At 42.8% G+C, this 25,367-nt stretch overlaps 2 protein-coding genes across 5 annotated transcripts in view; both read left to right on the forward strand.

Annotated features, from left to right (window-relative positions):
• Positions 1 to 10,323: 10,323 nt before the first annotated feature.
• zgc:101100 (homeobox domain-containing protein) lies at positions 10,324 to 14,306 on the forward strand. Its single transcript, XM_017466983.3, has 3 exons — positions 10,324 to 10,913; positions 12,039 to 12,214; positions 13,470 to 14,306. The coding sequence occupies exons 1-3, from the start codon at positions 10,796 to 10,798 to the stop codon at positions 13,887 to 13,889; spliced, it is 714 nt and encodes a 237-aa protein (XP_017322472.1). The 5' UTR covers positions 10,324 to 10,795; the 3' UTR covers positions 13,890 to 14,306.
• Positions 14,307 to 16,720: 2,414 nt separating this feature from the next.
• csnk1g2b (casein kinase 1, gamma 2b) overlaps positions 16,721 to 25,367 on the forward strand; it is a 34,117-nt gene continuing 25,470 nt past the window's right edge. The window contains exons 1-2 of one of the 4 annotated variants that reach the window (XM_017466986.3): positions 16,721 to 16,960; positions 23,165 to 23,866. In XM_017466986.3, coding sequence (XP_017322475.1) covers positions 23,639 to 23,866 — 228 coding nt within the window. In that variant the 5' untranslated portion in view covers positions 16,721 to 16,960; positions 23,165 to 23,638. The other 3 variants (XM_017466991.3, XM_017466987.3, XM_017466988.3) reach the window with 3 other exon arrangements.

Genomic DNA, 25,367 nt, shown 5'->3' on the forward strand with positions numbered 1-25,367 from the left:
TTGCAAGGAGAACTGTATGTGCAAAACATCTAAAAATTAATTAATTACTTAAAACACATTCGGTCTTAAATTCACTTACTTTTATTAATATCAATTGGGGGAAAGGGGTACAAAAAAAACAGGATATCATTAAGACAAATATTGGAGAGGTTAAAAAGAAAGGAAGACGAGATAGAAAGAGGCACAAAGAGAAAGTACAACCGTGAAACCGGAAACAGTAAATGGGAGAAGAGAAGAGAAGAGAAGGCATAAAAGGAAAGACGATACATGAGAAAGGAGTCCGTGTTAAAGAGAGAAAGAGGAGAGACACTTGAGGGAATGGAGAGGAAACCAGAAAGGTCTAAACGATAATGGTAGACAAGTAAAAAGGAGAAGAGAAGAAACGAGGTGAGAGATGTCATGGAAAGACGAGTAAAAGGGAAGTCATAAACTGAAAGAAAGGAAATGAGAAAAGAAGAGAGGATGTAGAGGAGAGGTGGTGGGACGGATACTTGTGGAGACGAACGGAGATGGACGGACGTGTGGTGACGAGTGAAGACAGAAGGAGATGGATGGATGGATGGATGGATGGAGGTGGATGGAGACATGAGGAGATGGATGGAGGTGGATGGACGTGGATGGAGACATGAGGACGTGGATGGAGACATGAGGAGATGGATGGATGGATGGATGGAGGTGGATGGATGGAGGTGGATGGAGACATGAGGAGATGGATGGGGTGGATGGAGACATGAGGAGATGGATGGAGGTGGATGGAGATGAGGAGATGGATGGAGGTGGATGGAGACATGAGGAGATGGATGGATGGATGGATGGTTGGATGGAGGTGGATGGAGACATGAGGAGATAGATGGAGGTGGATGGAGACATGAGGAGATGGATGGAGGTGGATGGAGACATGAGGAGATGGATGGAGGTGGATGGAGACATGAGGAGATGGATGGATGGAGGTGGATGGAGACATGAGGAGATGGATGGATGGATGGATGGATGGAGGTGGATGGATGGAGGTGGATGGAGACATGAGGAGATGGATGGATGGAGGTGGATGGAGACATGAGGAGATGGATGGAGGTGGATGGAGACATGAGGAGATGGATGGATGGAGGTGGATGGAGACATGAGGAGATGGATGGAGGTGGATGGAGACATGAGGAGATGGATGGATGGAGGTGGATGGAGACATGAGGAGATGGATGGAGGTGGATGGAGACATGAGGAGATGGATGGATGGAGGTGGATGGAGACATGAGGAGATGGATGGATGGAGGTGGATGGAGACATGAGGAGATGGATGGAGGTGGATGGAGACATGAGGAGATGGATGGAGGTGGATGGAGACATGAGGAGATGGATGGAGGTGGATGGAGACATGAGGAGATGGATGGAGGTGGATGGAGACATGAGGAGATGGATGGAGGTGGATGGAGACATGAGGAGATGGATGGATGGGGTGGATGGAGACATGAGGAGATGGATGGAGGTGGATGGAGACATGAGGAGATGGATGGAGGTGGATGGAGATATGAGGAGATGGATGGAGGTGGATGGAGACATGAGGAGATGGATGGAGGTGGATGGAGGTGGATGGAGACATGAGGAGATGGATGGATGGAGGTGGATGGAGACATGAGGAGATGGTCAGTGCCTGATTATAAACACAACTGTACACTCTGAATAACTTTGGAACTGAGAAACTGACTGTATCTGACTAAACGTGAGTGTATTTAAGGCCTACTGTGTTTTTCTGAGATGTTTTGCACTTACAGCCCTTCTTGTCATGAGTACACATAAATACACCTTTATATATGTGTGTGTGTGTGTGTGTGTGTGTGTGTGTGTGTGTGTGTGTGTGTTCCTCCAGTCCCAGTTTCAGCAGATGCCGGCTCAGGATCCCCCTTTAACTCAGCAGCTGTCTTATCAGAAAGCATAAAAGACCGAGTGGCGTGAGAGGGGAAGCCATTGTGTCCCCCTGCTCCGTGGGCCTCTGTGTTTACCCTCCGAGTCATCCGGCGGCCTTCAGCACGCACACGCACACACACACACACCAGGTATTTAAAAAGCTCCCACAGCACAATCAATACACACACACAATGCTCCTCCTGGGCATTTAAAGAGCGAGTTAGAGATTTGGACATGTGGGACTGAGCGGCTTAAGTAGGTTTTCATCATCAAGTTCGATCACTTTATCCTCTGATCACCTTTGGCTGCTGGGAGGGGGGGGGGGGGGGGGTGGTGCTTCTTACCTACTGATCCACCGTGTGATGACAATCATGGTAATATGCTTTCGCTTCTCAGATTAAACAGTAAAACCAGCTTTCGCTTTTCCACTTCCTGCGCTGCATTTGATAAATATGACTTTCGCAAAGGGATGCTTCTAGAGCCTGCGGTCTAGAGCTCTGTGCTCTTCGTCAGACCTTGGGGTCAGTCATTAACTCTACCCACCCCCCGTTCCCCAAAATCCTTGTGCAAACCTGACTTTAATTACACATCATTTCCAATATAGATCTGTCACTCAAGCGGAGAGAGACACACGGCGATCCGTACTCAAATCTGCACTCAGTGTACGCCAACGTGTAATATAAATCATACCCCAGCGCTGTTGAATTCTCGGTTGGTCAGGAGGTGTTGATTCATTTTTTTTAATCAATAACAGCAGCGGTGCAGCTGCAAATCACGGATTTATATTCATGCATCCGTTCTAATAGGCTACGTTTAGCGTTTCTATAGCGACAACTTACACAGGTTCGAATCTAAGCCTAATAATAAGCGACGCTGTTTATTCAGTCCCTCCAGGATTTCATTTCGCCAAATCCTGCAAACGCCGCAATATCTGGAGGAGAAGGACCTCGGATTTTCCGCGGACTCGGGCCGAGACGCGTCACGCCGCGCGTCCGGCCGAAGCCCTCTTCGATCCGAGCTCTTTCAAGACGAGTACAGCTAAAGGGTCTCGTTTCGCAACAAACGTCACTGCGAAAGAGCGCGCAGAACTATTTTGTGTGACTGGTTTCACCAATTCAACACACCCACAAAAAAAACTCCATAAATTGCAGTTGCGTATTTTGAATATTTAAAAAAAAAAAAAAAAAAAAAAAACGCACACACAAAAACCCCTCTGTAAAATCCTGTATGAACTGAAGGAAAAACTTTACCCTCGATACGGTGAAGCTTTCTGTTAGGCATGTATGTAAGTAACATTTATGAAAGGAGACAAAAGTGTGTGTGTGTGTGTGTGTGTTTGCTGAATTAATTTGAGTCTCTCTTTCAGACCTACTTTTGAGAGTATCTCTGATTCTCTCTCTCTCTCTCTCTCTCTCTCAGATGCTGTTGCTGTCCTGCTGGTCTGGATCCCTCACCATGTCGGGTCAAAGGCCAGCCAGCCCCATCGATCCCCCCGGTGAAGCCGTGTTTAGCCCCCTGCTCCACTCCAGAAGTGCCAGAGCTGCTCAATTGTGCAGCGTCTGGATCGATGGTGTGCGTGTGTGAGGGCCTCACGGTTAAGCAGCTCTTCCTCAGATAACTGACAGCTCCAAAGCTCAGCCCTTGACAGCCACTTGTCAATACAAATTTCACCTATTGATGAGTAATTAAAGGAATAAAAAGAGAGCTCGATCTGCTACGGGCTCAAACATCTGTTAAACAGGCGAGGTAAACAAAAACCAATAGGGGACATCTTAAACCCTCACTCGACGCTCGTCTAAGTCCCTCTCTGTAGTTTATAAGCGATCCCAAGCATATTAAAAACCGTTCAGATGGTCCTCGTCGATAAACAATTCACCAGCTTCGCAGAAAAAAAAGTCATACGGATTTTACACACTGCGCAGTTCTCAAAAAACAGGTTGGACTAGCAGGGGTCGGCTAATTCTGGCGCGTGTAGCTCTCGCGTGTTCGTGTACACACGGGGATCTTTTAGCTACTTTGCAAACACTTTAATCATATTTTTAAAAGGATAGGTTACTAGCTAGTGAGCTGGATGTGAGCTAAGCAGGTAAAGCTGTTGTGAGCTGTGCTAGGTTCTTGCTAACACCCAGCAGATAAATATAGCAGCAGGTTAACATTCGCGGTACAGCGACGCTTTAGTTAATGAATATAATATAATAAAGTATTATAAAGTGAATTTGTATCATTTAGCAAAGCCCACCAGAGTTTTTAGCAAGGTTAGCAAGAACCTAGCATAGCTGAAAGATCACAACAGCTTTGCCTGCTTAGCTCACATCCTGCTCACTAGCTAGCAACCTAAACTTTTAAACATTATTATTATTATTATTATTATTATTATTATTATTATTATTATTATAGTATCTGCAATGTAGCTAAAAGATCACCATGTGAACAAGAACATCTGATTCATGAATCAGAATTAGCCGACTCCTGCTCGGTTCTTGCTAACACACAGAAGATAAATGGAGCAGCGGATAACATTTGTGGTGTAGTAAAACTTTAGTTAATAAATAGTATAACGAATATAATAAAGTATAATCGATGGAATTTGTATATTTGACCAGACTTTCTATCGTTAGCATTGTTTGTTTATTATTTATCGCATTATTTGTCAGGATGTTAGCATTAGCGTTATCCTTGCGGAAAAGTAGCACCTTACAAAATGTGTACCTGTATTAAAAATAATCATTTATTTGGAATTAAATTATTAATTTATTTGCAGTTTGTTTTTTTTTTTTTTTGTAGCGTATTTTGTTATATAGTATATGTGACAAGATCGTGTCTGTTCAGGTTACGCGTCCACCCCCCACGCCGTCGTCTCTCCGTGATGAGTCTCATCGGGTCTTTCCCGTTGCTTTAAAGTGCTTAATCCCTGCCTGTGTACGTGGAGATCCCCTATAAGCCTTTTAAACTGCAGGAGGGATTTAAACCCATGAAGCCCTAAAACTCTGCACTAATGAAATTAAGAGGCCTACATCCAGTTAGGAGAATGTAAATAAACTGGAGGATGTTTAAACGGGACAGCAATGTCTTTTAGTATGATGTTTTGGTGTAAACGGCCACCTCCTTTCTGCGGTCGGCTTGAAAAGGGTGCGTAGGTTGGAGAAAAACTGAACCATGCGGCAGGAGGGAGAAGCTCAGTGCAGTAGGTAAAAGCTCCAGGGTCCATCTGTCAACAGCAGGATGTTAGAGAGGAAGAGAAGAGAAGAGGGGGGAAAAGTACGTCTTAGAAAGGAGAAAAAGAGCATCAAATAAAAGCGAGATGTAAAAAAGTAAAAGAAAAGAGAAAGTATAAAAGCGCAAGAAGCACGGAGCGCAGAAAACAATAAGAGAAAGAGGAAGAGATGAGAGCGGGGAAAGAGGACGCAAGAAGGCAGAAAGGAATACAAGGTATAGAGACTGCAAGAGAAACAACAGTAGGGGAAAAGAGAATATAATAGAAGGAAGAAAAAACAGAAAAGGGTGAAAAAGAAAATAGTTGAAAAGAGGAGAAAAAACCGAGGAGAGGAGGAATAATAATAATAATAATAAAAAAAGTATATCATTAAGTCAAGTGTTGGACAGATTAAAAAGAAAGGAAGAGATGAAAAGCATCAAAAAGAGAAAGTACAAGGGTAAAACTGGAAACAGTAGGTGGGAGAAGGGAAGGGAAGGGAAGAAAAGACGAGAGGATGAGGCATTAGAGAAAAGATAATACAAGGGAAAAGAGTCCATGGTAAAGAGAGAAGAAGGAACAGTTGAGAAAAAGCAAGAAAAGAAAGTCTGAAAAAAGGGAACGCGTAGAAGGAGAAAAGAAGACGGTAGAAAAGAATGGAGAGGAAACTCGAGAGGTCCGAAAGATAATAGTAGAACGTTAAAAAAAAGACAGAGAGAAGAGAAGATGAGAGAGGACATGGAAAGAGAGTGATAAACTGAGAGAAGGCAAATGAGAAAAGAAGAGAGGATGTCGGAGAGGTGGGTGGATGGAGACTTGTGGAGATAGATGGGGACGGGTAGAGACATGTTGAGACGAATGGAGATGTCTGAAGATGGATGGACATGTGTGGAGACAAATGGAGATGTGTGGAGATGGATGGAGGTGGATGGAAATGTGTGGTGGTGGCTGGAGATGTGTGGAGACCGGTGGAGATGTTGTGAGACAGGTAGAGATGTGTGGAGATGGTGTGGAGACCTGTGGAGACAGGTAGAGATGTGTACATGGTGTGGAAACGTGTGGAGACCTGTGGAGACGTGGAGATGGTGTAGAGATGTTGTGAGACAGGTAGAGATGTGTGGAGATGGTGTGGAGACGTGTGGAGATGGTGTGGAGGTATGGAGAATTGTGGAGATGTGTAGAGATGGTGTGGAGACCTGTGGAGATGATGTGGAGGTATGGAGAACTGTGGAGATGTGTAGAGATGGTGTGGAGACAGGTGGAGGTGTGGAGACGTGAAGATTTGTGGAGACGTGTGGAGATGGTGTGGAGGTATGGAGATGTTTAGAGATGGTGTGGAGACGTGTGGAGACAGGTGAAGATTTGTGGAGACGGGTAGAGATGTGTGGAGATGGTGTGGAGATGTGTGGAGAACTGTGGAGACGTGTGGAGATGTGTGGAGACGTGGTGGGGGGCGGTTAGTAGCAGCGGTTTTCAGGGAGGGGAGTCCCACAGAAGCAGCGTCTTTGTGCTACTCTAATCCTCCAAGCCAACACAGCTTTGGCCAGGTTTCATTGGGAAAGTGGTTTGAAATAAGTGCTTTATTTCTTCGCAGCAAATCTGCGCTAATCCCACAGGCCGAGGAGACAAAGGCTTCTGAGCCGAGAGCTTTAAACAGGGTTCAGGGCCTGAGTGCTACCCGAGCTCTTCTAAATGACTTACTTTACACTGACACTAACAGACACTGACAGGCAAGAACACTGCAAAGAGGAGAAGAGGGACAGAAAGAGCAGGGGATGAATACGAGGAGTAAAAAAAAAAAAAAACAGAAATCACACGGTGTGGAAACAGGTAGCAGGATACACGTGTGAAAATAACAGAAAAATAGCTCTCAAAATATATCTATTTCCTTATAACGATAAACTCTGGATAACAGTTTACAATTAAATCAGATAATGTGTCGATGGTTCGCACACGTCTCTTGGGCGAAGAAGAAAAAAAGAGAGAGAAGAAAATACGAGTATGAGGTAAAGAGAAGGAAAAAGAGTTGAGAGAAAGAAGTGAGGATAAAAGAGAAAAGAAGAGGGTAAGACACTAAAACAGAAGCAAGAAGAAACCCCAAAACAAAAAATATATAGTAAAAAGAGACGTACGTCCGAGTGCAAAATGCCATGGTTAAAAAAAACAGACAGAGAAAAGAAAACTGAAAAATGTCCAAGGTAAGGGCAATAAAAAAGGAGGAGAAAAATAGGTGAGAAAAAAAGAAAACAAATGAAAAGAGTGAAAAAAGGAGTGAGGAGAAGAGAAGGAAGATGAAACCTGAAAAGGCAAAAAGAAAAGCAGAAGGAAAAAGAAAAAATGCACAGAAGGAAATCCAATGAATGCAAAAGTTTGCATCCCCCACGGGTGAAGAAAAAAAAAAAAATCCAAATAAAATAAAAGAACAGAAGAAAGACAGGGAGAAATAAAAGAAAAACGAGACTAAAGAAAAGCATCCAAGATAAAGGGAGTAAAAGAGAAGAAGAAAAAATGAGTGGGGAGAAAGAAAACACGTTAAAACAGAAAAAAGAAGCGAAAAGAAGACAAAAAAGTCATAAAGGAAGAATAAAGAGAAAGAATAAAGGATTTTTTTTTTTTTTTTTTTAAAGATTGAACAAAAAAAAATTCAGTGTGAAGAGACATACACTGAAGTTTGCAGGCCCCATCGGTGAAAAGAAGAAGAGGAAGAAAAGAACAGATTTTAAAAAAATCTCAAATTTAATGAGAGTAAAAAAAGAAGAAAATAAGAAGTGAGGGAAAAGAAAACACTTGCAAAGCGTACACTTTATAATACACTTTATAATACACTATATATATATACACCTCTATAATACAAGAGGAAATATTCAGTAGGACAACACACACGCTTGTGTGCAAAAGTTTGCGTCCCCCTTGGGTAAAATAAGACCAACAAAATTCTTTCATTATTAACATGTTCAAGTATGCGTTTGTGACGAAAAACGAACGTTCGTGAAACCTAAATAAACTTCGTGTCGGAATGAATTTCTTTGCCTTTTGCCGTGAGGGTGTGCAAACTTTTGCACGCTACAGTAGCCGGTATTCAGATTAGAATTCCGTTACTGGAAAGGAAAAGGATGCGGGGTGTGTTCTGTTTGATGGGCTTCTCTGTGCGGTGGGTGAAGGGGGAGGAAACCCCCCCCCCCCCCCCCCCCCCACACACATCTCTCTCTCTCTCACACACACACACACACACACGCACACATAAACCCGTGGGAAAGACAACAGTGTCCTAAGCTGTGCAGTTTCATCAGGTTTTAGTGGAATTTACATGTTTAAGACTCGGGAGCTGTGCTGAAGATGATCTGGTTTGAGCCGGTTTAAGTGCTTAGCTAGAAACTGGCACATTGTACAGGTGGGAACAGAGACGCGCATCAGTGTGTAAGGAATAAAATACATCGGGGTGTGATGATGTAGGAAAATAATCGACAACACGGTGGTATGATGAAGCGGAGGTACTGTTATCACCCTGAAGTGTTTTATTCCCCTTATACCTAGGCCAGCGATTAATTCGTTTTTTTTTAAATTATTATTATTATTTCTTAAAAAATGACATGGTACTTTTTATCCAATTATAGTTACCGTTCATGTTGTGGAATGAATGAATGAATGAAGGGTTTTTCAGTTTCTAAAGATAAAGTAAAACCCTCGAAAGGAGTGTTTTTCCATCAGGAATACTTCAAAATAGAAATATTTAGGAATATAAGAACCCTTAAAGAACCCCTTAACGAAGAACGCACCAACTACGAAGACAGATTTGCTCAATATTAAATGCTTGGCATGTTTTAGGTATTGAAAAAGATCAAAATTAAAATACTAATAATAATTTTAAAAAAATGAATAATTTGGAGTTTCATACCACACACTTACTCACTTCAAGGGTCCTTCAAGGGTTCTTTGGCTAAATAAAGGTTCTTAGCTCAAACAAAGGGTTCCACTTCGAACCTTTTCTCAAAGGCAGACACTTCTACCTGACCCCAAAAAAAGTTTATACGTAGAATCCTTAATGGTCCTCCCGGAAGGACAACTGAAGGAACCCTACGAATGAAAACCTTTTTTTATTTTTTTAAAGAGTGTAACGGCATGCACACACACACACACAAAAAACAATTTCCAAGACAATCGGGTTTTTCTCACGACAGAAAACATCTGGTGTGCTTACATCCGGAGAGATTTCGAGTGGATTTCTTTCACAACACTTCAGACAAACTATGGAACCTGTTAGCAAAGTAAACGGTTGAGGAACACAGCGCGCTGGGGTGAAGAGCAGCAGAAAAGCCTGCAGACAGAAAGCGGTCCAAAAGGCCATTTTAATGTTATTATAACGTCGCCAGCCCCAGAGGTCAGCTCAGCACATTGTCTTAATTGTTTGACCAGAAAGGGGGAGTGCTTTTGGAGACCGGATCCTTTACCTAAATCTCTCAAGTTCAATAGTTTCAAGAAAAGAGAAAAAAAAAATGAAGAAATCCAAGCCCTCCAAATCTCCTTCTTCTTCCTCCTCCCCCTCCTCATCCTCTCTAATCCGGCCTAATGCCTTTCCCTCTATTGGCTAATGTCCGAGGGAGGACAGAGCGCCGCGTCTTAAATAGTGTGGCGGCCGTTTGGGCTTTACAGAGTTGATCTAGAGACACCAACACAGCAGTGTAGGATTATTGAGATTATTTTAAAACCTTTTTAACTCCTTATCCAGGTAAATGTTATTCGTTTTATATCTTCAGTGTCGTATATGGCGGCCGTGAACCCCAAGCCGCGGATAAAGACGAAGTGCGCCGGCGTTATTTCGACTCGGTAGCTTTTCGTTGTAACGTAATCGTTCGTTGTTTCGTATTGTACCTGACTTAATAACTCGCTCTTTCAAGGTGCGTTGTTATTATAATGTAAGATCTTGTTTCGATTTAATGACTCGTTATTTCGAGATGTTAAGTCGTTGTTTCAGTGTGCTCTAATGTCTCCTTATTTTGGCTTAATGACTCATTTCAAGAGATTATCTTGTTATTTCAACTGTTATTTGGACTCAAATTTGGATTTAATAACTTGTTATTTGGACTTAATGTCTCTGACCTGTGAGTTGTGTGTGTGTGTGTGTGTGTGTGGGGGGGGGGGGTGCTATAATCATGATTTTGACTTAATAACTCGTTATTTGAAGACGTTACATTTTTATTACAACCTAATATCTTTATTTTGACTCAATAATTTGCTATTTCAAGATGTTATGTAGTAATGATGTCTCGATATCTTGTTAATCAGACGAATACTCGTTTTAACTAAGACCAAGAGTACTTATCTTGTTATTATCTCGTTATTATCTTGTCATTTCTTCACATGATCGTGTCAGTGTAATGTTATTACCTTAATATTTTAACACACCCTGTACACGCCCTGAACTGCAAGAAGAAGAAGACGAAAAAAAAGAGGTTTTTTTTCTTCCCATCTTGTGTTTGAGGCCGTCCGTGAGTTAGTTAGTCGTGTATTTTTTTGTAGCTCTTGTTGTGTTTTGGGTGCAAATGAACAAACTCAGGAGCATCTCGCAGGTCTTTGTCATTTCTAGGGCATTTTTTTTTTTTTTTTACTGAATTGATGAATGATTTATCTGTCGCTTCTTTACACTGAGTGGATCATTTGAGATGAACTTGTAATGTTGGAATGTGTTAACAGTCAGGAGTGATGAATTCCCCGTATTTTTGCGCCCTTCACCCCGCCCTGTGTCTGGACCTCCACCAGCAGATGGCTCAGCGGTACCAGCTTCACACTCACACAGTCACCGTGGCCGAGAGACTCGCGGGTAAACAAAAAACAACAGCACGACTTCCTTTGATATTTTACACTTCTATAATGGAAATGTAGAAGCGCAGATGTGGCTACGGTTGAGTGCAAAAGTTTGTACACCCATAGGACAATATGAAAAGGACTAACAGCGTAATATAGAAGTTCCTTCATTACTGTAATAACTTGCGCACCTTTCTTTATACCCGTCTTTACATCATAATGATTATTTTTCTTGGATTTATCTTATGGAATGCTTTTTTTTGTTGTTTTTTTTTAAACCAAATGTTAGATTTTTTTCCCCCTTTGGTTCATGCCAACCTCTATTTCTTGGTATAGAACTTTATTATAGAGGCAAACTATTTTTTTTTTTTAATGTTTGTTTACATATATTGATCATAGATTTTAAAGATACAATGAACATCTGTGATTCGCAACAAAATACCATGCAATGGATAAAGTTTCCTAAAAAAAAAATTAAATGATATCAATTTGAAGGTGTTTTAGTCCCATGACATATAATAAACATACAAACTTTTTTATTTATTCATTTTTAAACATTTTTTTTTTAGTTGACCCGATGTTTTGAGACTTTTTCATTTTAGTTCTACATATTTATGAAGAATCTTTGTACATTATTTATTTATATTCTTTATTTTATTCGTTTTTCAAACGCAATTCGACGTGCAAAGAAACTCAATTCAATGATATGCCTGGAAACCAAATTTGCAAGCACAATTTGTTTTCTATGCATCTATTAGTAAGAGAATTTTAAATATACGTTAAACAATTATGATTCACGGTAAATATCATGCGATGGATTTATTTATTGATTTATTTTGAAATGTAGGCTTCGGTTTGCAGTTTTCCGGCCCAGAAAAATTTGCCCCGCCTCCAGCTGGAACTTAGCTGAACTATTAGCTGCCTATTTCTCTAATTAAATAAATTAACAAATAAATAAATAATAAGAATACATAGAGAGAAGGCAATGCTGGATGATGTTTTCATTGCAACGAAACCTCGCAGTTTGCCTCACAGGCAGCAGAGGGCTCTAAACATCTAAACATTACAAACCGCATCTTTAAGGAAGCTCAGAAAGAACCCCTGAAGAGAGTTGTAATCGGTGTGTCTGTGTACTCGTCAGAGCTGATCCTCGAGGCACGCGACGGGGGTCAGCAGAAGCAGCGGAGATGCAGGACTGCTTTCAGCGTGTCACAGCTGCAGGCGCTGGAGAAAGCTTTCCAACAAACTCAGTATCCTGACGTGGCCATGAGGGAGAGGCTGGCGGTCTGCATCAACCTCCCCGAAGCACGCATTCAGGTGAGAACGCTGTACACAACGCTGTGACCTTACTGCATGATGCACACGTTCGATTATTATACACAGCGATTATAATATTCCTGTGAGTCTAGAGCAGACTGCAAAAGTCTGACAAGAACACGTTTTATCTTCAAGCTTACTCAGGTTGATTTACTCTTACAGCTCCTTTCTTAAAAACCGGAATGTTCTCAGTAACGCTGGGCGATACGGTAAAAATATTATCTCACGATCCTTGAAAACATATATATACGATATACTGGACTGCTAACGAACACCAAGCAAAACAATAGTATTGTATTTTTTTTTTAAACTATAGAACGGAGTCTGCTTTTATTTAATGTCTACAAAATAAAAAGCATCAAAACGGAAAAGGAGAAGAATAATTCTACATCGTTATAAACTCTCAGGTTATAAGATTCCCAGATAAGGAAAGATAAAAAACCCTAAGAGCCATGCTGTTATATGAAAATAATCAACATGATGTGGTGTGATGCAGATGTAACAGTTTACACCGATCATCCTGTTCATAAGTTTACACCCCCCCCCCCCCCCCCCCCCCAGCTCTAAATGTATCGTGTTGCCTTCTTGAGCATCAGTGACTGTTTGCACCTTTTGTAATAGTCGTATACGAGTCCCTCAGTCGTCCTCGGTGTGAAAAGATGGATCTCAGCATCATATAGCCGCTGTTGGAAATTGCACAAATATGCAGAGGAAAAGCAAATAATGTGGGCAGTTTAACTGCTCAGGACAAACAAGAGACTCATGAACAACTATCACAAGACACAAACACATCATGTCGTCGATCGTCCAGGTAACGCCACACGGTATTAAGAATCATGGGTGTGTAAACTTTTGAACTGGTTCATTTGTGTAAATTCGGTTATTATTGTGTCTTGTGGAGTATATGTAGACATCTGTTATGTAAAATAGCTTCTTCAGGGCAGCAGTAAATAAACAACGAAATGCAATTTTAATGATCCATCTTTTTTTTCTTTTTTTTTTAAGTTATTAACATTTTGCAGGTTCTGCAAGGGGTGTGTAAATTTCTGAGCACAGCTGTATAATAAAATAAACAACCGTTTTAAGCAGGAATTATAATGGCCTAAAGCTTATCAGGTTCACATATTAGGTTGCAAAGAGCTGCACTGTTTGAGTAAATCCCATAACACGAAGCTCCTACCTATTCTGTTGCAGTATTACACCTGACTTTGACTAAAAGTGTCAATGTAAACGCTTTTGGTATGCTTTTCTCCAGGTGTGGTTCAAGAACAGGCGTGCAAAATTCCGCAAAGGACAGCGATTCACCCCTCTCCCGAAGCGTCGTGCCCCGGAAGGCACCCAACAAGAGAAAGCTGAGCTCTCAGAGGAAAAGAAACGCACCGAGCAAGAAACACGACTTTCGGACATCGGCGCTAGTCGTGTCAGCACTTCCACGGACGAGACGTCTCGTTTCCAGACTCCGTGTCGGCTGAGTTCTCCGTCTTCTCTCCAACCGTTTGCATTCGGAGAACAGCACAAGAGTCCAAGCCTTCTCTCTACTGCTCCGCCTTTCTCCGCTTCCTTCTTCCCCTTCATGCAGCCTCACAGCAGTACGGCAGACGCGATGCTGATGCGTAAATGTAACAACCTTGGGCTACACATTAAATCCATGGCGCGTCCATGTCTGGACTTGTAGCTGCACCGCCCAAAAAAACAAACCTTGTTGAGCCAGTTATCAGCACGAGGAGAAGAACAGGTGCTCCTGGGTCGTACTGCAACGCGAGAGAAAGTTCACATTAGGGCTGTAGTGTTTGTAAACGGCCCCTTGACTCGAGTGTTTACACATCTGCTGAGAGCTCACAATGTGGTGGGAGTTTTTTTAAAGCACTTTTTTTTAAAAATCAATACACACTTCATTTTTGCATGGTGCAAAAAAAACAACAAAAAAAAAACACTGTAGGTTTAAGATTGTTCTGGAAAGTATTGGCCCCTTACAAAACTTGTGCAACTTGATTAAACATTTGCCTGGGCGTTTACTGATAATGTAATAACCAGACTGATTGTGTAGCCGAAATAAAGTTTGCTAAAGGTGCTAATCCTTGGATATTTGTCTGAACGAACCTGGACAACATAAAGCGGTGATCGTTATATACCTTATAAATTCATTTTCAATGCTATAGAGCGACTCCAGTGACTGATAATTCTATTGTGTGGTGACGCACATAGAGGTGGGCGTGGCAATACATGCAAACCCTTCCTGCGTCACCGGGCTTCTGGACACCATGACATCATCATCACGGGCGGGTCAGGAATAAAAAGAGGTTCTGAGTTCGAGCGCTCGCTCGCCGGTAGCCGAGTAAAAAGCACACAGTAGAGGCAATGAGTCATGGTTTTTACGCAGGCACTCATTATGTTCGTGTGACACTAAACTCTAGAAAGAAGATTTCTTTTGCCTGATGCATCCGGCAAAACAAAGTTAATCCATGGCTTAAAATATTCAGAGTGCTCATTCTCTGCAAAGCCAAACGTTTTATATTTTATGTTGGAAGACGAATACATCACTCCCGTTAGTTTTAGTTTTCGATGCATTTTAATAGCTTGTCAATCCAATAAGCCACACCCCTGGTTCATAGTGATGTCACAACATAGGACTTAAGCTGGGTTTATACTTGCTGATAATTATGGATATGCAAAACGGTGGCTGTGTATCCTGTGTTCGTTGTGCGTTGATTGTGCGTGTCTGAAAAGATACGTACAGTTTTTCTGTATTAACGTTAAGCGGTTACCTTACTTAGGGTTAGGGTTTACATTTCGAAACCACTTATCTATCTTTCAAACCTACCTAAAAGTGTTTTGGCCACCGAATGCTCTGGATCCTGTGTATTTTTTTTTAATACTTTAATATGTAAGATCAAGGGTTTCAATTTGAGACAAAGTTCATGGCATCTATCGCGACAACAGAGATGTTTTTAAAGAGAACGCTATTTAATCCCTACATGTACAGGAGGTACATAGGTGAATATGTGAACACTGCTGTTTGCCTGGGCAGTGCAGGTATGTAGCAGGTATTGTTTCCGCCTCACAGCTCCAACGACAGCGGTTCAATCTTGAGCTGAGGTTACTGTTTGTGTGGTGTTTTGCATGTTCTCCCCAGGGGGTTATTCTCTGGTTTCCTCCCCCTCCCAAAAACAGGTGGATTGGTGATGTTAAATTGCCCCTAGGTGTGAATGTGTGTGTGTGTGTGTTACCATGCGTTGAACTGGCATCACATCCAGGGTTCCCTGGATTCCTCACGTCCAGTGTTCCCAGGACAGACATTGCGACCCTGACCAGGATAAAGTGGTTATTGAAGATGAATGAATGAATGTGCTTTCACCCACAATGGGAACCCTGTGCCACTCTTCACTATTACGCTTTTCTTAAATGTAGAACCCTTAAAGCAGTGGTCACCAACCCTGGTCCAGGAGATCTACCTTCCTGAAGACTTTAGCTCCAACCATAATCGTGCCCATCTGACCATCCTATCATTAGATCATTAGAAGCCTTACGAAGTTCTCGATCGGCTAAAACAGGTGTGTTAGATTTTGGTTGGAGATGAAACCTGCACGAAGGTAGAGCTCAAGGTAGAGGATTAGTGACCACTGCTTTAAAGGTTCGTTGTTGGTGGAACCCTGTGAGTGTCATCAGTTGGCCCTTTTTTGGGATCTAAGAACTCTTAATTATCCAGTGAACACTTAATTTAAAAATAAATCAGTCAATAAAAATCAGTGTCGTTGGTTGGTCACGTAGTCTATTTGTACTACACACAATTAGAAACAGTACAACTCCAAGAACCTTTGAAGGGTCTATACACAGTAGAACCGAATAAGAGAACAGGTTCCAAGTAGAACTCGTTTTGAAAGGTAGAACCATTGAACACCTAAAGAACTCTCGAGGAGGAGTTTTTGGTGTAGTCATGGACTCAACGATCCCTGGTTTGATCCTGAGTTCAGGGTTTCAGATGTTCTCTCTCTCTCTCTCTCTCTCTCTCTCTCTCTCTCTCTCTCTCTCCCCCCGCATCCACGTGGGTTTCCTGCAGGTTCCTTCCCAATAGCATACTGGTTGGTGGATTGGTGACTGGGGTGAATGGGAGTGTTATAGACTGGCGTCCCATCCAGGGTGTATTCCTACCTCACACCCAGTGTTCCCAGTATAGACTTTGGGATCCACCACGACACGGATAAAGCTCTTACCGAAGACGAACGAACGCCAGAACGTGAAAAGAACTGCTTACTTTTGTGCAGACTCACTGTAGATAAGTGGCAATTAAACTTCTGATCATGTTCTTGTTACATTACACAATGTTCTTCCTGAACATTTCTGCCTGAAGCACTGGGTTGAACCCAACCTGCAGGGGAATGTGTGTTCATGTGTATCAGACACTATTTGGCCAAATAGCCTAAGGTTCTCTCACTGAGGTGTAATGGCTTATATTATTTAATTAATGCCACAGGACACGGTTATTTCTTATTTCTCTGGGCTGTGTGTAACAGAGACATGTTGGTAAGAGCAGGAGTCTGTATTCTGTCCAATCCGGATGTGTTTGGTCTCAAAGTGTGTTGGGGAGTGACTCTGCTGACGCCTCGCGTTCACCGACTTCAGCAGGCTTAAAGAGACACCAGCGAATCCGCGCTTAGCTTCTGTGGGGATTTAAAAAAAATAAAACACCATTTAAAGCCATGAATGCGGGAATATATGGGTTTGCGACATCCAAACTCGACCCTTCAGGTAAACTCGTCTTCATTCTATCCATTTCCTATACCGACTAGTCAAAATATGACAAGAAAAAATACTTCAATCGAAATGTTAGCTAGCTAGCTAGCTAAGTGGCTAAAAACTAACGATGCAACGAAACACCCCCAACCAACTTCCCTCTCCTCCCGCCTCCTTCTCTATGATTGGCTAGTTCTACTCGGAATATGTACTCTCAACCAATTAACTGCGGCCAGCCGACAACACTACCCAATCCCAGCACAGCAGGCGGGATTTGCCAGCGACCTAGCTATATGAGCTTAGCTGCTATTACCAGTGCTATCTATATAAGAAATGGATTATTAGCCACCATGCTAAATAGTAAGTTTTCAGGTGTCATTGCTTACTCGTTTTTATTTTTCGCAGATACATTAGGATTAAGATTTAATTCACGAGGACGCACAAATATGTTTAAGACATAAGAGGTAAAAATTTTATTTCTGTAAAATTCGTCCAGCTAGCAGTGGCTAGCTAGCGCTAACTTAAAAAAAAAAAAAAAAAAAAATGACAAGCCCACTCACTAACTTGGTTAATGGAGTCCCAGGTCGTCTTTAGATAACCGAATTAATTTAAAAACGTCTGTTTTTATCGTGTGGGTTTAACAGCAGCGTTGTTAAATCCTGAAAGAAGTGCACACTTCCTAGCTAGAAGCTGAGCTGTGAATATTATTTGTTGATATTAGTAGTGTTCGAGGTTGGGGATGATGTTTAATTACATAGAAACCGTAAGAACTGCTCTCGGGTCAATTCTAATACAAGTCAATTAACACTCATTCATACCTCTGCAGGTTTAAATCGGGTGTTCGAGATCTTAATATCGGGTCTAAACATTGTTTGGGAATGTTAGTCAGGTTGCTAGGCTCCTTGCTAGGTTGGATAGCATGTAAGCTAACTTGCTGTCTTGCAAAAAAAAAAAAAAAAAAAAAAAATCTTGTTAATAAACCCCCCTAGGATTTATTCTTTGTAAGTAACACAATTTAAAACCTTGTCTTGTTAGAAGTGTGAAGAGATCTAAAAGCATATATATATATATATATGTATATATGTGTATATGTGTATGTATGTATGTATGTATGTATGTATTTGGGATATCTTTTTATATAATGCAATTCATCTAATGCATGTTTAACAGTCACAATAAACAGAGTTATATCTCTTTAATCCAGTTTAAACTACTCATCTCGAGTCAAATGTATTTATACAGCACCTTCAAAACCTTCTTTACAGAATATAGAAGAAAGGAGTAAAAAAAAAAAAAAATTGAAGATAAAGAAGGGACAAACGGATCATCCAGACTCAAATGCAAGATGAAATAGATTAAAGGGGGAAAAAAAAGTTTTCTACTTAGATTTACCAGCGTCATAATGTTGTAAGGCGTGTTTTGTCGAAACAACTGAGATATCTGATCGGTCTGGTTCGTAAAGCTGTTTTACGGCCCGGTTTTACAGGGGATTTAATGAAATAACTCCTAGCTTGTCATTCTGTTTAACTCGATCGATTGCTTTAATCCTCGTGTTTGACATTTAAAAGCTGTTTGTTCTGTAAGTTGTAGTTGGGGAGTTTGTGCTTCCTGTTAGGCAGCTTGCCAGAGAGTCCAGTTTTGTCTGACCGGACGTCTTTTCCTGACTATGCAGGTTCTGTTTAGATAAAATGGGAATGTGAATAAAAACATATATAATATTCTATATGTTGTCATTTAAGCTTTGATTGATATTCGGGCAGACTTCCTTTACTGATAATAGTGAATATGAATCCTGCCTGGCTGACTTGTTTGTTTTGCTTCCTGGTTAGACTCGTTAGTCAATACAATGGGGCGGCTTGAACGGCGCTTTGAGATGACTCCTGGCTTCATACGTTTGTACACAGACTTCAAAAATCATGGATTTGTTTTCGGATGTTTTGCGTTGCCGGGCCATGATTAGAACTGGGATAAAGCTTTAAGAGTAAAGACTCCGGGCTGTTTGATGAACGCTGTTTTCCGAGCCCGTGAGAGGTTCTGAAGAGATCTGATCCCCGATCAACCGTCAGGTCTGGAAGCTGTTCGTACTCACGGCGGACACGTACCGGTTAACGTGATTGGTTCAACTTGTCCAGTAGAACTCCGGTTCTACTTTCATATTATTGATATACAGCTGACAGTACGCGGACGCCTGACTGTCGGTCCTGTATGTGCTTGTTGAACATCCCGTTCCTCTTTTTTGTTGTTATAATAAGCTCCACTCTTCTGGGAAGGCTTTCCACTAGATTTTGGGGCGTGGCTGTGGGGACTTGTGCTCATTCAGCTACAAGAGCGTTGGTGAGGTTGAGCTCGGGCGCTCACGTTGGGTGAGGAGGCTCCAGTTCTTCCCAAAGGTGTTCAGTGGGGTTGAGGTCAGGTCTCTCGAGTTCTTCCACTCCAACATTGGGAAACCGTGTCTTCATGGAACTCATTGTCATGCTGGAACAGGTTCCAGTGAAGGGAAATTGTAATCCTGCAGCATACAAAGACATTCTATACGATTGTGTGCTTCAACTTTGTAGCAACAGTATGGGGAAGAACCACAAAATAAAAAATAAAAAAACTGCATGGAATTGCAAATCGAGCCACGGTTCGGACTCAGTTCTTCTATGCGAATGCAAACCTACGATTTTGAGCCCCGCCCACAGACTGAATCCAGAAACAGTACTAAGTGCAGACAGCAAATGCTTTTTAAAATTTTTTTTATTTTTATTTTTTCTCCTCTCTCCCCTTCCTGGCAGTGCCTCCACACATTGTGGCTCAGGTGGTAGAGCGGGTTGTCCACTAATCGTGGGGTTGGCGGTTTGATTCCCGGCCCACATGACTCCACATACTGAAGTGTCCTTGGACAAGACACTGAACCCCAAGTTGCTCCCGATGACAAGCCAGAGCCTCGCCTTTACACAGTGTAAAGTTCTTTGTAGAACCGCTAAGCTTAAAAATCGCTAAATAAGTGCAGGCCATTTACATGCCGGGTATTACTATCGGTCCGTTTGAATCGAACCCTGGTGTGTTTTCGCCCTCGGCGCGGTTCTTTCGTCACACGAGCAGTCGTTTCCGAGAGTGTCTGAGCGAGGTGATCTGGACACGCTTCTGATCAAACTCGATTGCAGCGAGCCGACTCTGAATCAGTTGCAGGAAGTGAATCAAACCCCACGCGTTTTGGTCGCACTGTAGTAGTGTTTTATTTTCCCTACACGGTCGCTGCTAAACTGAGCCAAAGGTCAGAGCTGTAGCGCTACAGAAATGCCACGTGCTCTGAAGATTCAGACGAAGACAAAAAGAGAAAATAATTGCTGGGTGTGACAAAACTGACTTCACTTAGATATTTCTAGAGCTATCTAACCATTTATTTAGCTCTATCTCCCTGTTCATGTGATTTAAAAAAAAAAAAAAAAAAAAAATTATAGTGGCTTCTGCGCAGACAAAAACCTATATCTGACCAACGAACGAAAGAGTTTCACGAACACGAGCCAGAAGTGTCAATTTCTCTCTGATTCAGACTCGGCGAAATACCTAATAGGTGTGAAAGTGCTCCTGATGGTTATATTGAAGGAAAAGTTCAGTGTTTTTCCTTTCATTCTGCCGCCATGTTTTTTTCCGGACGGATCTTCTTGTTTCTCCTTTCTTCTAATCGCCGAGTTACAGTGACCGTTTCATATCTAGATACGGTCACGCTTCTATATCGGGCCGTAGGACCGTCATCAATAAGGATTAGTGAGCCTGTTCCAGAAGCAGCCATGCAAGCCCCAAGCCATGACACTACCTCCACTGTGTTTCATAGACGAGCTTGTACATTTTGGATCACGAGCCGATCCTTTCAGTGTCCACACTTTGACCTTTCCATCACTTTTGGTAGAGCTTAATGTTGGTCCCAGAACGTTTGTGGCTCTTCCCTGTATTTCTTTATGAAATTCTGATCGATTTTTTTCCCCCTCTTTTCTCAGCTTCAAAACAGCTTCTCCCACAGACAGCTCTCTGCTCTTCATGTTGGTTTATTTTTTTTTTTAAACATCTATTATTATTTTGATTATACAGCAAATGCCGTTTTCACAGGCTAAACCCAGGGCTCAAACCAAGAGTAGACGTTCAGAGCTATTAACTGTTTAATCAGTCAATCTAACGTGGCACGCCTGGACAACAAGAAACACCTGTTAGTCGCATGTTCCAATACTTTTGTTCCCTTGAAAAATGGGCATGTTCTACCGAAAGGTGCCATGCTTTAAGCTGTTTAATGCATCTAGATGTCACCGTCAGGGAACGGAAGCTAAAATTCAGCTCCGTCAGCTGATTGATCTCGAACCCAAATATCTTCAATGTACAGCACGCACACAAGAATCGGCATTGCTGTTCCAATACTTTCGAAGGAGACGGCACTTTTCCTTGCGCTTGCTGTTCTTTGATAAGGTTACGAGGCGTAGCCCGGGCGGCTGGCGGTCGTTTCTTAGGAAGCCGTGTTGCGAGTTTGGAGAGTTCCTGCATTACCTGTTTCGCTTCTTTTCTTCAGGCATCGTGTGTGGTTCTGCTGGAGGACGTAGAGATGTGCGTTAACTACAAACCAGTCAAAACCGCCGGTATTAAATATTTAGCTTACTGTCAGAGCTGCCGATTATTCATCGATGCCGTGGGGAATGTAGAATTGAACGGTGTGGTGTAACTCGGTGGATCAGAATATCAATATTACATAAATCCTGATTAAAGGTTCGGCAGTACTCCTCGTTTGAAGATTTATGTGTTCTCGAGACTCTGGGGTGGTTGGGTAGGGGGTGTGTGTGTGGTGTGTACTGTATGAGTACTGACTAATATGTGAATTTCCTGTTGTGAGTTGTGTGGGGTCTTTGCGCTAGCCACAGAGCGAGGAAAGCTGACGCTTACGATGCACCGGTTACTGCTACAGTGTACACGTTGTTAGTTTGAATCGAAACCCGGTGCGTTTACCTTTTTTACGGAGGTAGGAACGCGCTCCGGTGCAGACCAAAACGACCGGTCCGAGAGCGTCTGAGTGAGCTGGTCTGGTTCTGGTTCCTAGTGACTCTAGCACGGTTCGATCGCAGCAAGAAAGTGAGTCGACTCTGAATCGACTCACTTTTGGGAATGTGAATCGAACATGACGTCTGCTTTGGGTTGCAGCGCTTTTTTGTTTGTTTGTTTGTTTGTTTGTTTGTTTTTGTTTGAGTAGATGTGAGCTGCTAAACTGAGCCAAATCACAGAGCTGTGGAAGTGCATGTTCTGGAGATTTGGACTGATGAGAAGAAAGAGAAAATAAACACTGGATCTGATGTTTTAAATGAATCGTTTATATATTATGCTACCGGTCAAAAGTTTAGACACACTCATTCTTTATTTTTATTATTTCCTAATTATTATTAGGTTTTTTAAGATCATGAGAAACATTTCAGTCGAGTGTCCACACACTTTTGACCGGCAGTGTGTATGTAAATAAATGATCTGGTCATTTGTTGAGCATCGACTCTCCGAGCTTGGGTCTTTGTTTATTTTTTATTTCCCCAAACGTTTTTATTTCTAACCATTGAATGAAAAAGGTGAGTTTGTTTGTTTGTTTTTTGTTTGCGCTTTGTGATTTCTCACCGATTCAGACCCGTAGGAGTCGTTGGTTACAAATCAGTCACGGTTTTGTCATCAGGACGTCAGGAAATAACCCGTAGATCTTATTTTTGTTAAATCTGTGCGAACCCCTGACCCTCTCAGGTTGTTGAACCCGATACGAGCGTAGCTTGGCTTGTAATTTGCGACCCTTCAGTTCCACGCTGTAAAATCCCATGACCGCTGTGCACATGGTTTTCGGTTCGCGTCGTCCCGGACTCATAAACGCTTCCGACCCTTAGACGTCTCGTGTTTTTTTTTTTTTTTCTTCCTCCACGACGGTGCGCTCGCTCACTTCACTCTTTTATTCTCTTGTAAACATTACCAATCTGTTGGGCGTGTTTTCTCCGGCGAGTATTAATCAGCGACCCTAATATCTTCCTCTGGCTGGCCTGAGCACTCCGCTGGATTAGCGTCCGAGCGGAGGTGATTTATTTATCCATCAGGTTTATGTAACGTCTGCGGATTAAATATTTTGTATCACTTCGTAGTAGGTGGCTCTGCGCTCTGGTTTTTATGCGTCTGTGCGGATCCTGCTCCAATCCTACTCCTCTAAAGAGTGTGTTTAATGTCTTGCAGATATCTAGTGGAGAACGAGTCCGTCTTCATCGCTCGAGACGTCTCGCCATCATCTTCGCCGCCGCTGTCGGACGTGGACATGAAGAAGGTTTTTTCCGTCGAATGACTGGGAGGAAGCCATGCGGAGTCGAAGTGGACGTTCAGCGCTGGCCGATCGGATTCAGTAGCAGGAAGCGTGTGTGTGTGCGTGTATATGTGAGCGTGTGAGTGAATGTGTATGTATGCGTGCGCATGCTAGCACAAGCTGCCTCAGTCAGGCAGTAATGTGCTCCACACCCCAAAAAGAGGAGCCGTAAAGGATTAACGTGACGCGTGCACGCCATTCTGGATTGATTTTGTGTACAGATTTATATCTCTGACCCCACCCTCTTCATAACCCCACTCCCACCCCTTCCCCCCCGGCCTTTGTTTTGACGCCTCTCTGCTTTGCATGGCCGGCGAGTAACCGTGGAGAGGCCAGGGTACCACAAGCTTATGGATTTTGATAAGAGAGGTGGGAGGGCAGACGCCGACGAGGGAAGGAGGATGTCCAAACCAGGCGGGGGGAGGCCTGGGCACGGTAGCCGGGGCACGGGCGGGAACTCTGGCGTCCTAATGGTCGGACCCAACTTCCGCGTGGGGAAGAAGATTGGCTGCGGGAATTTCGGAGAGCTGCGGCTCGGCAAGAACCTCTACACCAACGAATACGTGGCAATTAAACTGGTAAGGGAATCGTAACTTCTGTTCTCTCTCTCTTTAAAAAAATTTTTTTTTAGCCCCCTGTCTAGCCGGCGACCCTGCGTATCCCGACGCCATTTTAACCACGCTTCAAATGTCAAACGTGCCTCCCGTCAGGTCACCGTCATCGTGTGTAATATGCAAATGAGCTTAAAACACTCGACAAGCAACCTCTCGCACGCCTTTACAGGTCCGTGCGCAAGATGGCTTACCGATCGCTGCCACGCACGGTGCCGTCGAGAGTTTTCATTCGCGCTCCGCAAGTTCTGGCACAAACCTCTCGTGTGGGCGGGGCTTAACAGCAACTTACACTCGTCGGCTAGCGAGATTTGGATCGACAGCTCTCCCTGACCAGGAAGTAGAGACTTCAGCGTGGTGAAATTTGGAGAGCGTTCCGGATGCGCTTCTTTGTATAGTTATAGTCTTTGTACTTGGTCTGTGGTGCAAATGACTTACCTCTTCACAAGCCGATGACAGTAAATCGCCGTGAAGTCCCGCCCACACGAGAGGTCCGTGCCAGAATGGCGAGCGGAAACGAAAACTCGGGCAGCGCATTTATAAACCGTGATTAGCGAAAAGGAAGCTATTAAGAAAGAACGCTGTTTATTTAAAGACCGTGTTACATTTTTGCCCCCGAGTTCACCGTGTTCACCCAGAGTGTTTTCCTTCTATCTCGCTGTGTGTGTAAACCTTTAAAGGGTTTACAGCGGTATTAGCATAGAGACCCGGGTCGGTCGAATCTGTAACACTGACCGTCTGGGTCGCTGTTTTGAGAAAGGAAACTCGTGATCGCTAACGTCTGCTTTAGTTTTAGTGGTTTTTCCTCAATTCCAGGGTCAGACGTGACGCTTCTGAGGTAAGTCGAGTGCAGTCACGTGGTGGGCAAATGAGTACTCGAGGCTCAGTTACATACGTTACAAAACAAGTTACATAAACAAACAAGGATATGCTCAAGCATCACCGCGACCCTGCGTAGGACAAGCAGTGTGGAGGATGGATGGATGGATGGATGGAGTTTGTGTCAAAATAACGGCTAGTACGAATGACTTCAGTAGTTATGCTTTAATCAACTCTACTAATTACTAGCTTTTCTACATTTGGAGGAAAAAAGAAGCAACAACGCGATGGGTGCGGAACAGTTGTTTGAAAAAGCTGAGCGAGAGAGAGATAAAGAACGAGGGGAAAAACGCGTCATCACGAGAGGTGTGACATCCTTTAAGGTAGGATGTAGGCGATCAGTTGAGGTTGCATATGCACACGCATGTTCATCTCTCTCTCTGACTACGTTTACACGGACAGCAGTAATCTAAGTACTGACCTTATTCTGAATAAGACGATATTCTGATTAAGGCGTTTACATGAGTCGCTTTTAGAACACGCCTTTCATGTCACGTGTTCTAGAACATAGATCAGCACACGTCGTTACGTCCACACGCCACGCCGTCCGACGTTCCCTCCAGAATTTCACGTATCGACGTACAGTTGG

This window comes from Ictalurus punctatus, chromosome 5 (genome assembly GCF_001660625.3).
Source record: "Ictalurus punctatus breed USDA103 chromosome 5, Coco_2.0, whole genome shotgun sequence".
Classification (NCBI taxonomy): Eukaryota; Metazoa; Chordata; class Actinopteri; order Siluriformes; family Ictaluridae; genus Ictalurus; species Ictalurus punctatus.

Bases quoted from the DNA above. Each gene is read 5' to 3' on its own strand.
- zgc:101100 (XM_017466983.3), top strand. From the start codon at position 10,796: ATGAATTCCCCGTATTTTTGCGCCCTTCACCCCGCCCTGTGTCTGGAC. The intron at 10,914-12,038 runs GTAAACAAAAAA...TGTACTCGTCAG, and splicing joins CGTGGCCGAGAGACTCGCGG to AGCTGATCCTCGAGGCACGC. The intron at 12,215-13,469 runs GTGAGAACGCTG...GCTTTTCTCCAG, and splicing joins TCCCCGAAGCACGCATTCAG to GTGTGGTTCAAGAACAGGCG.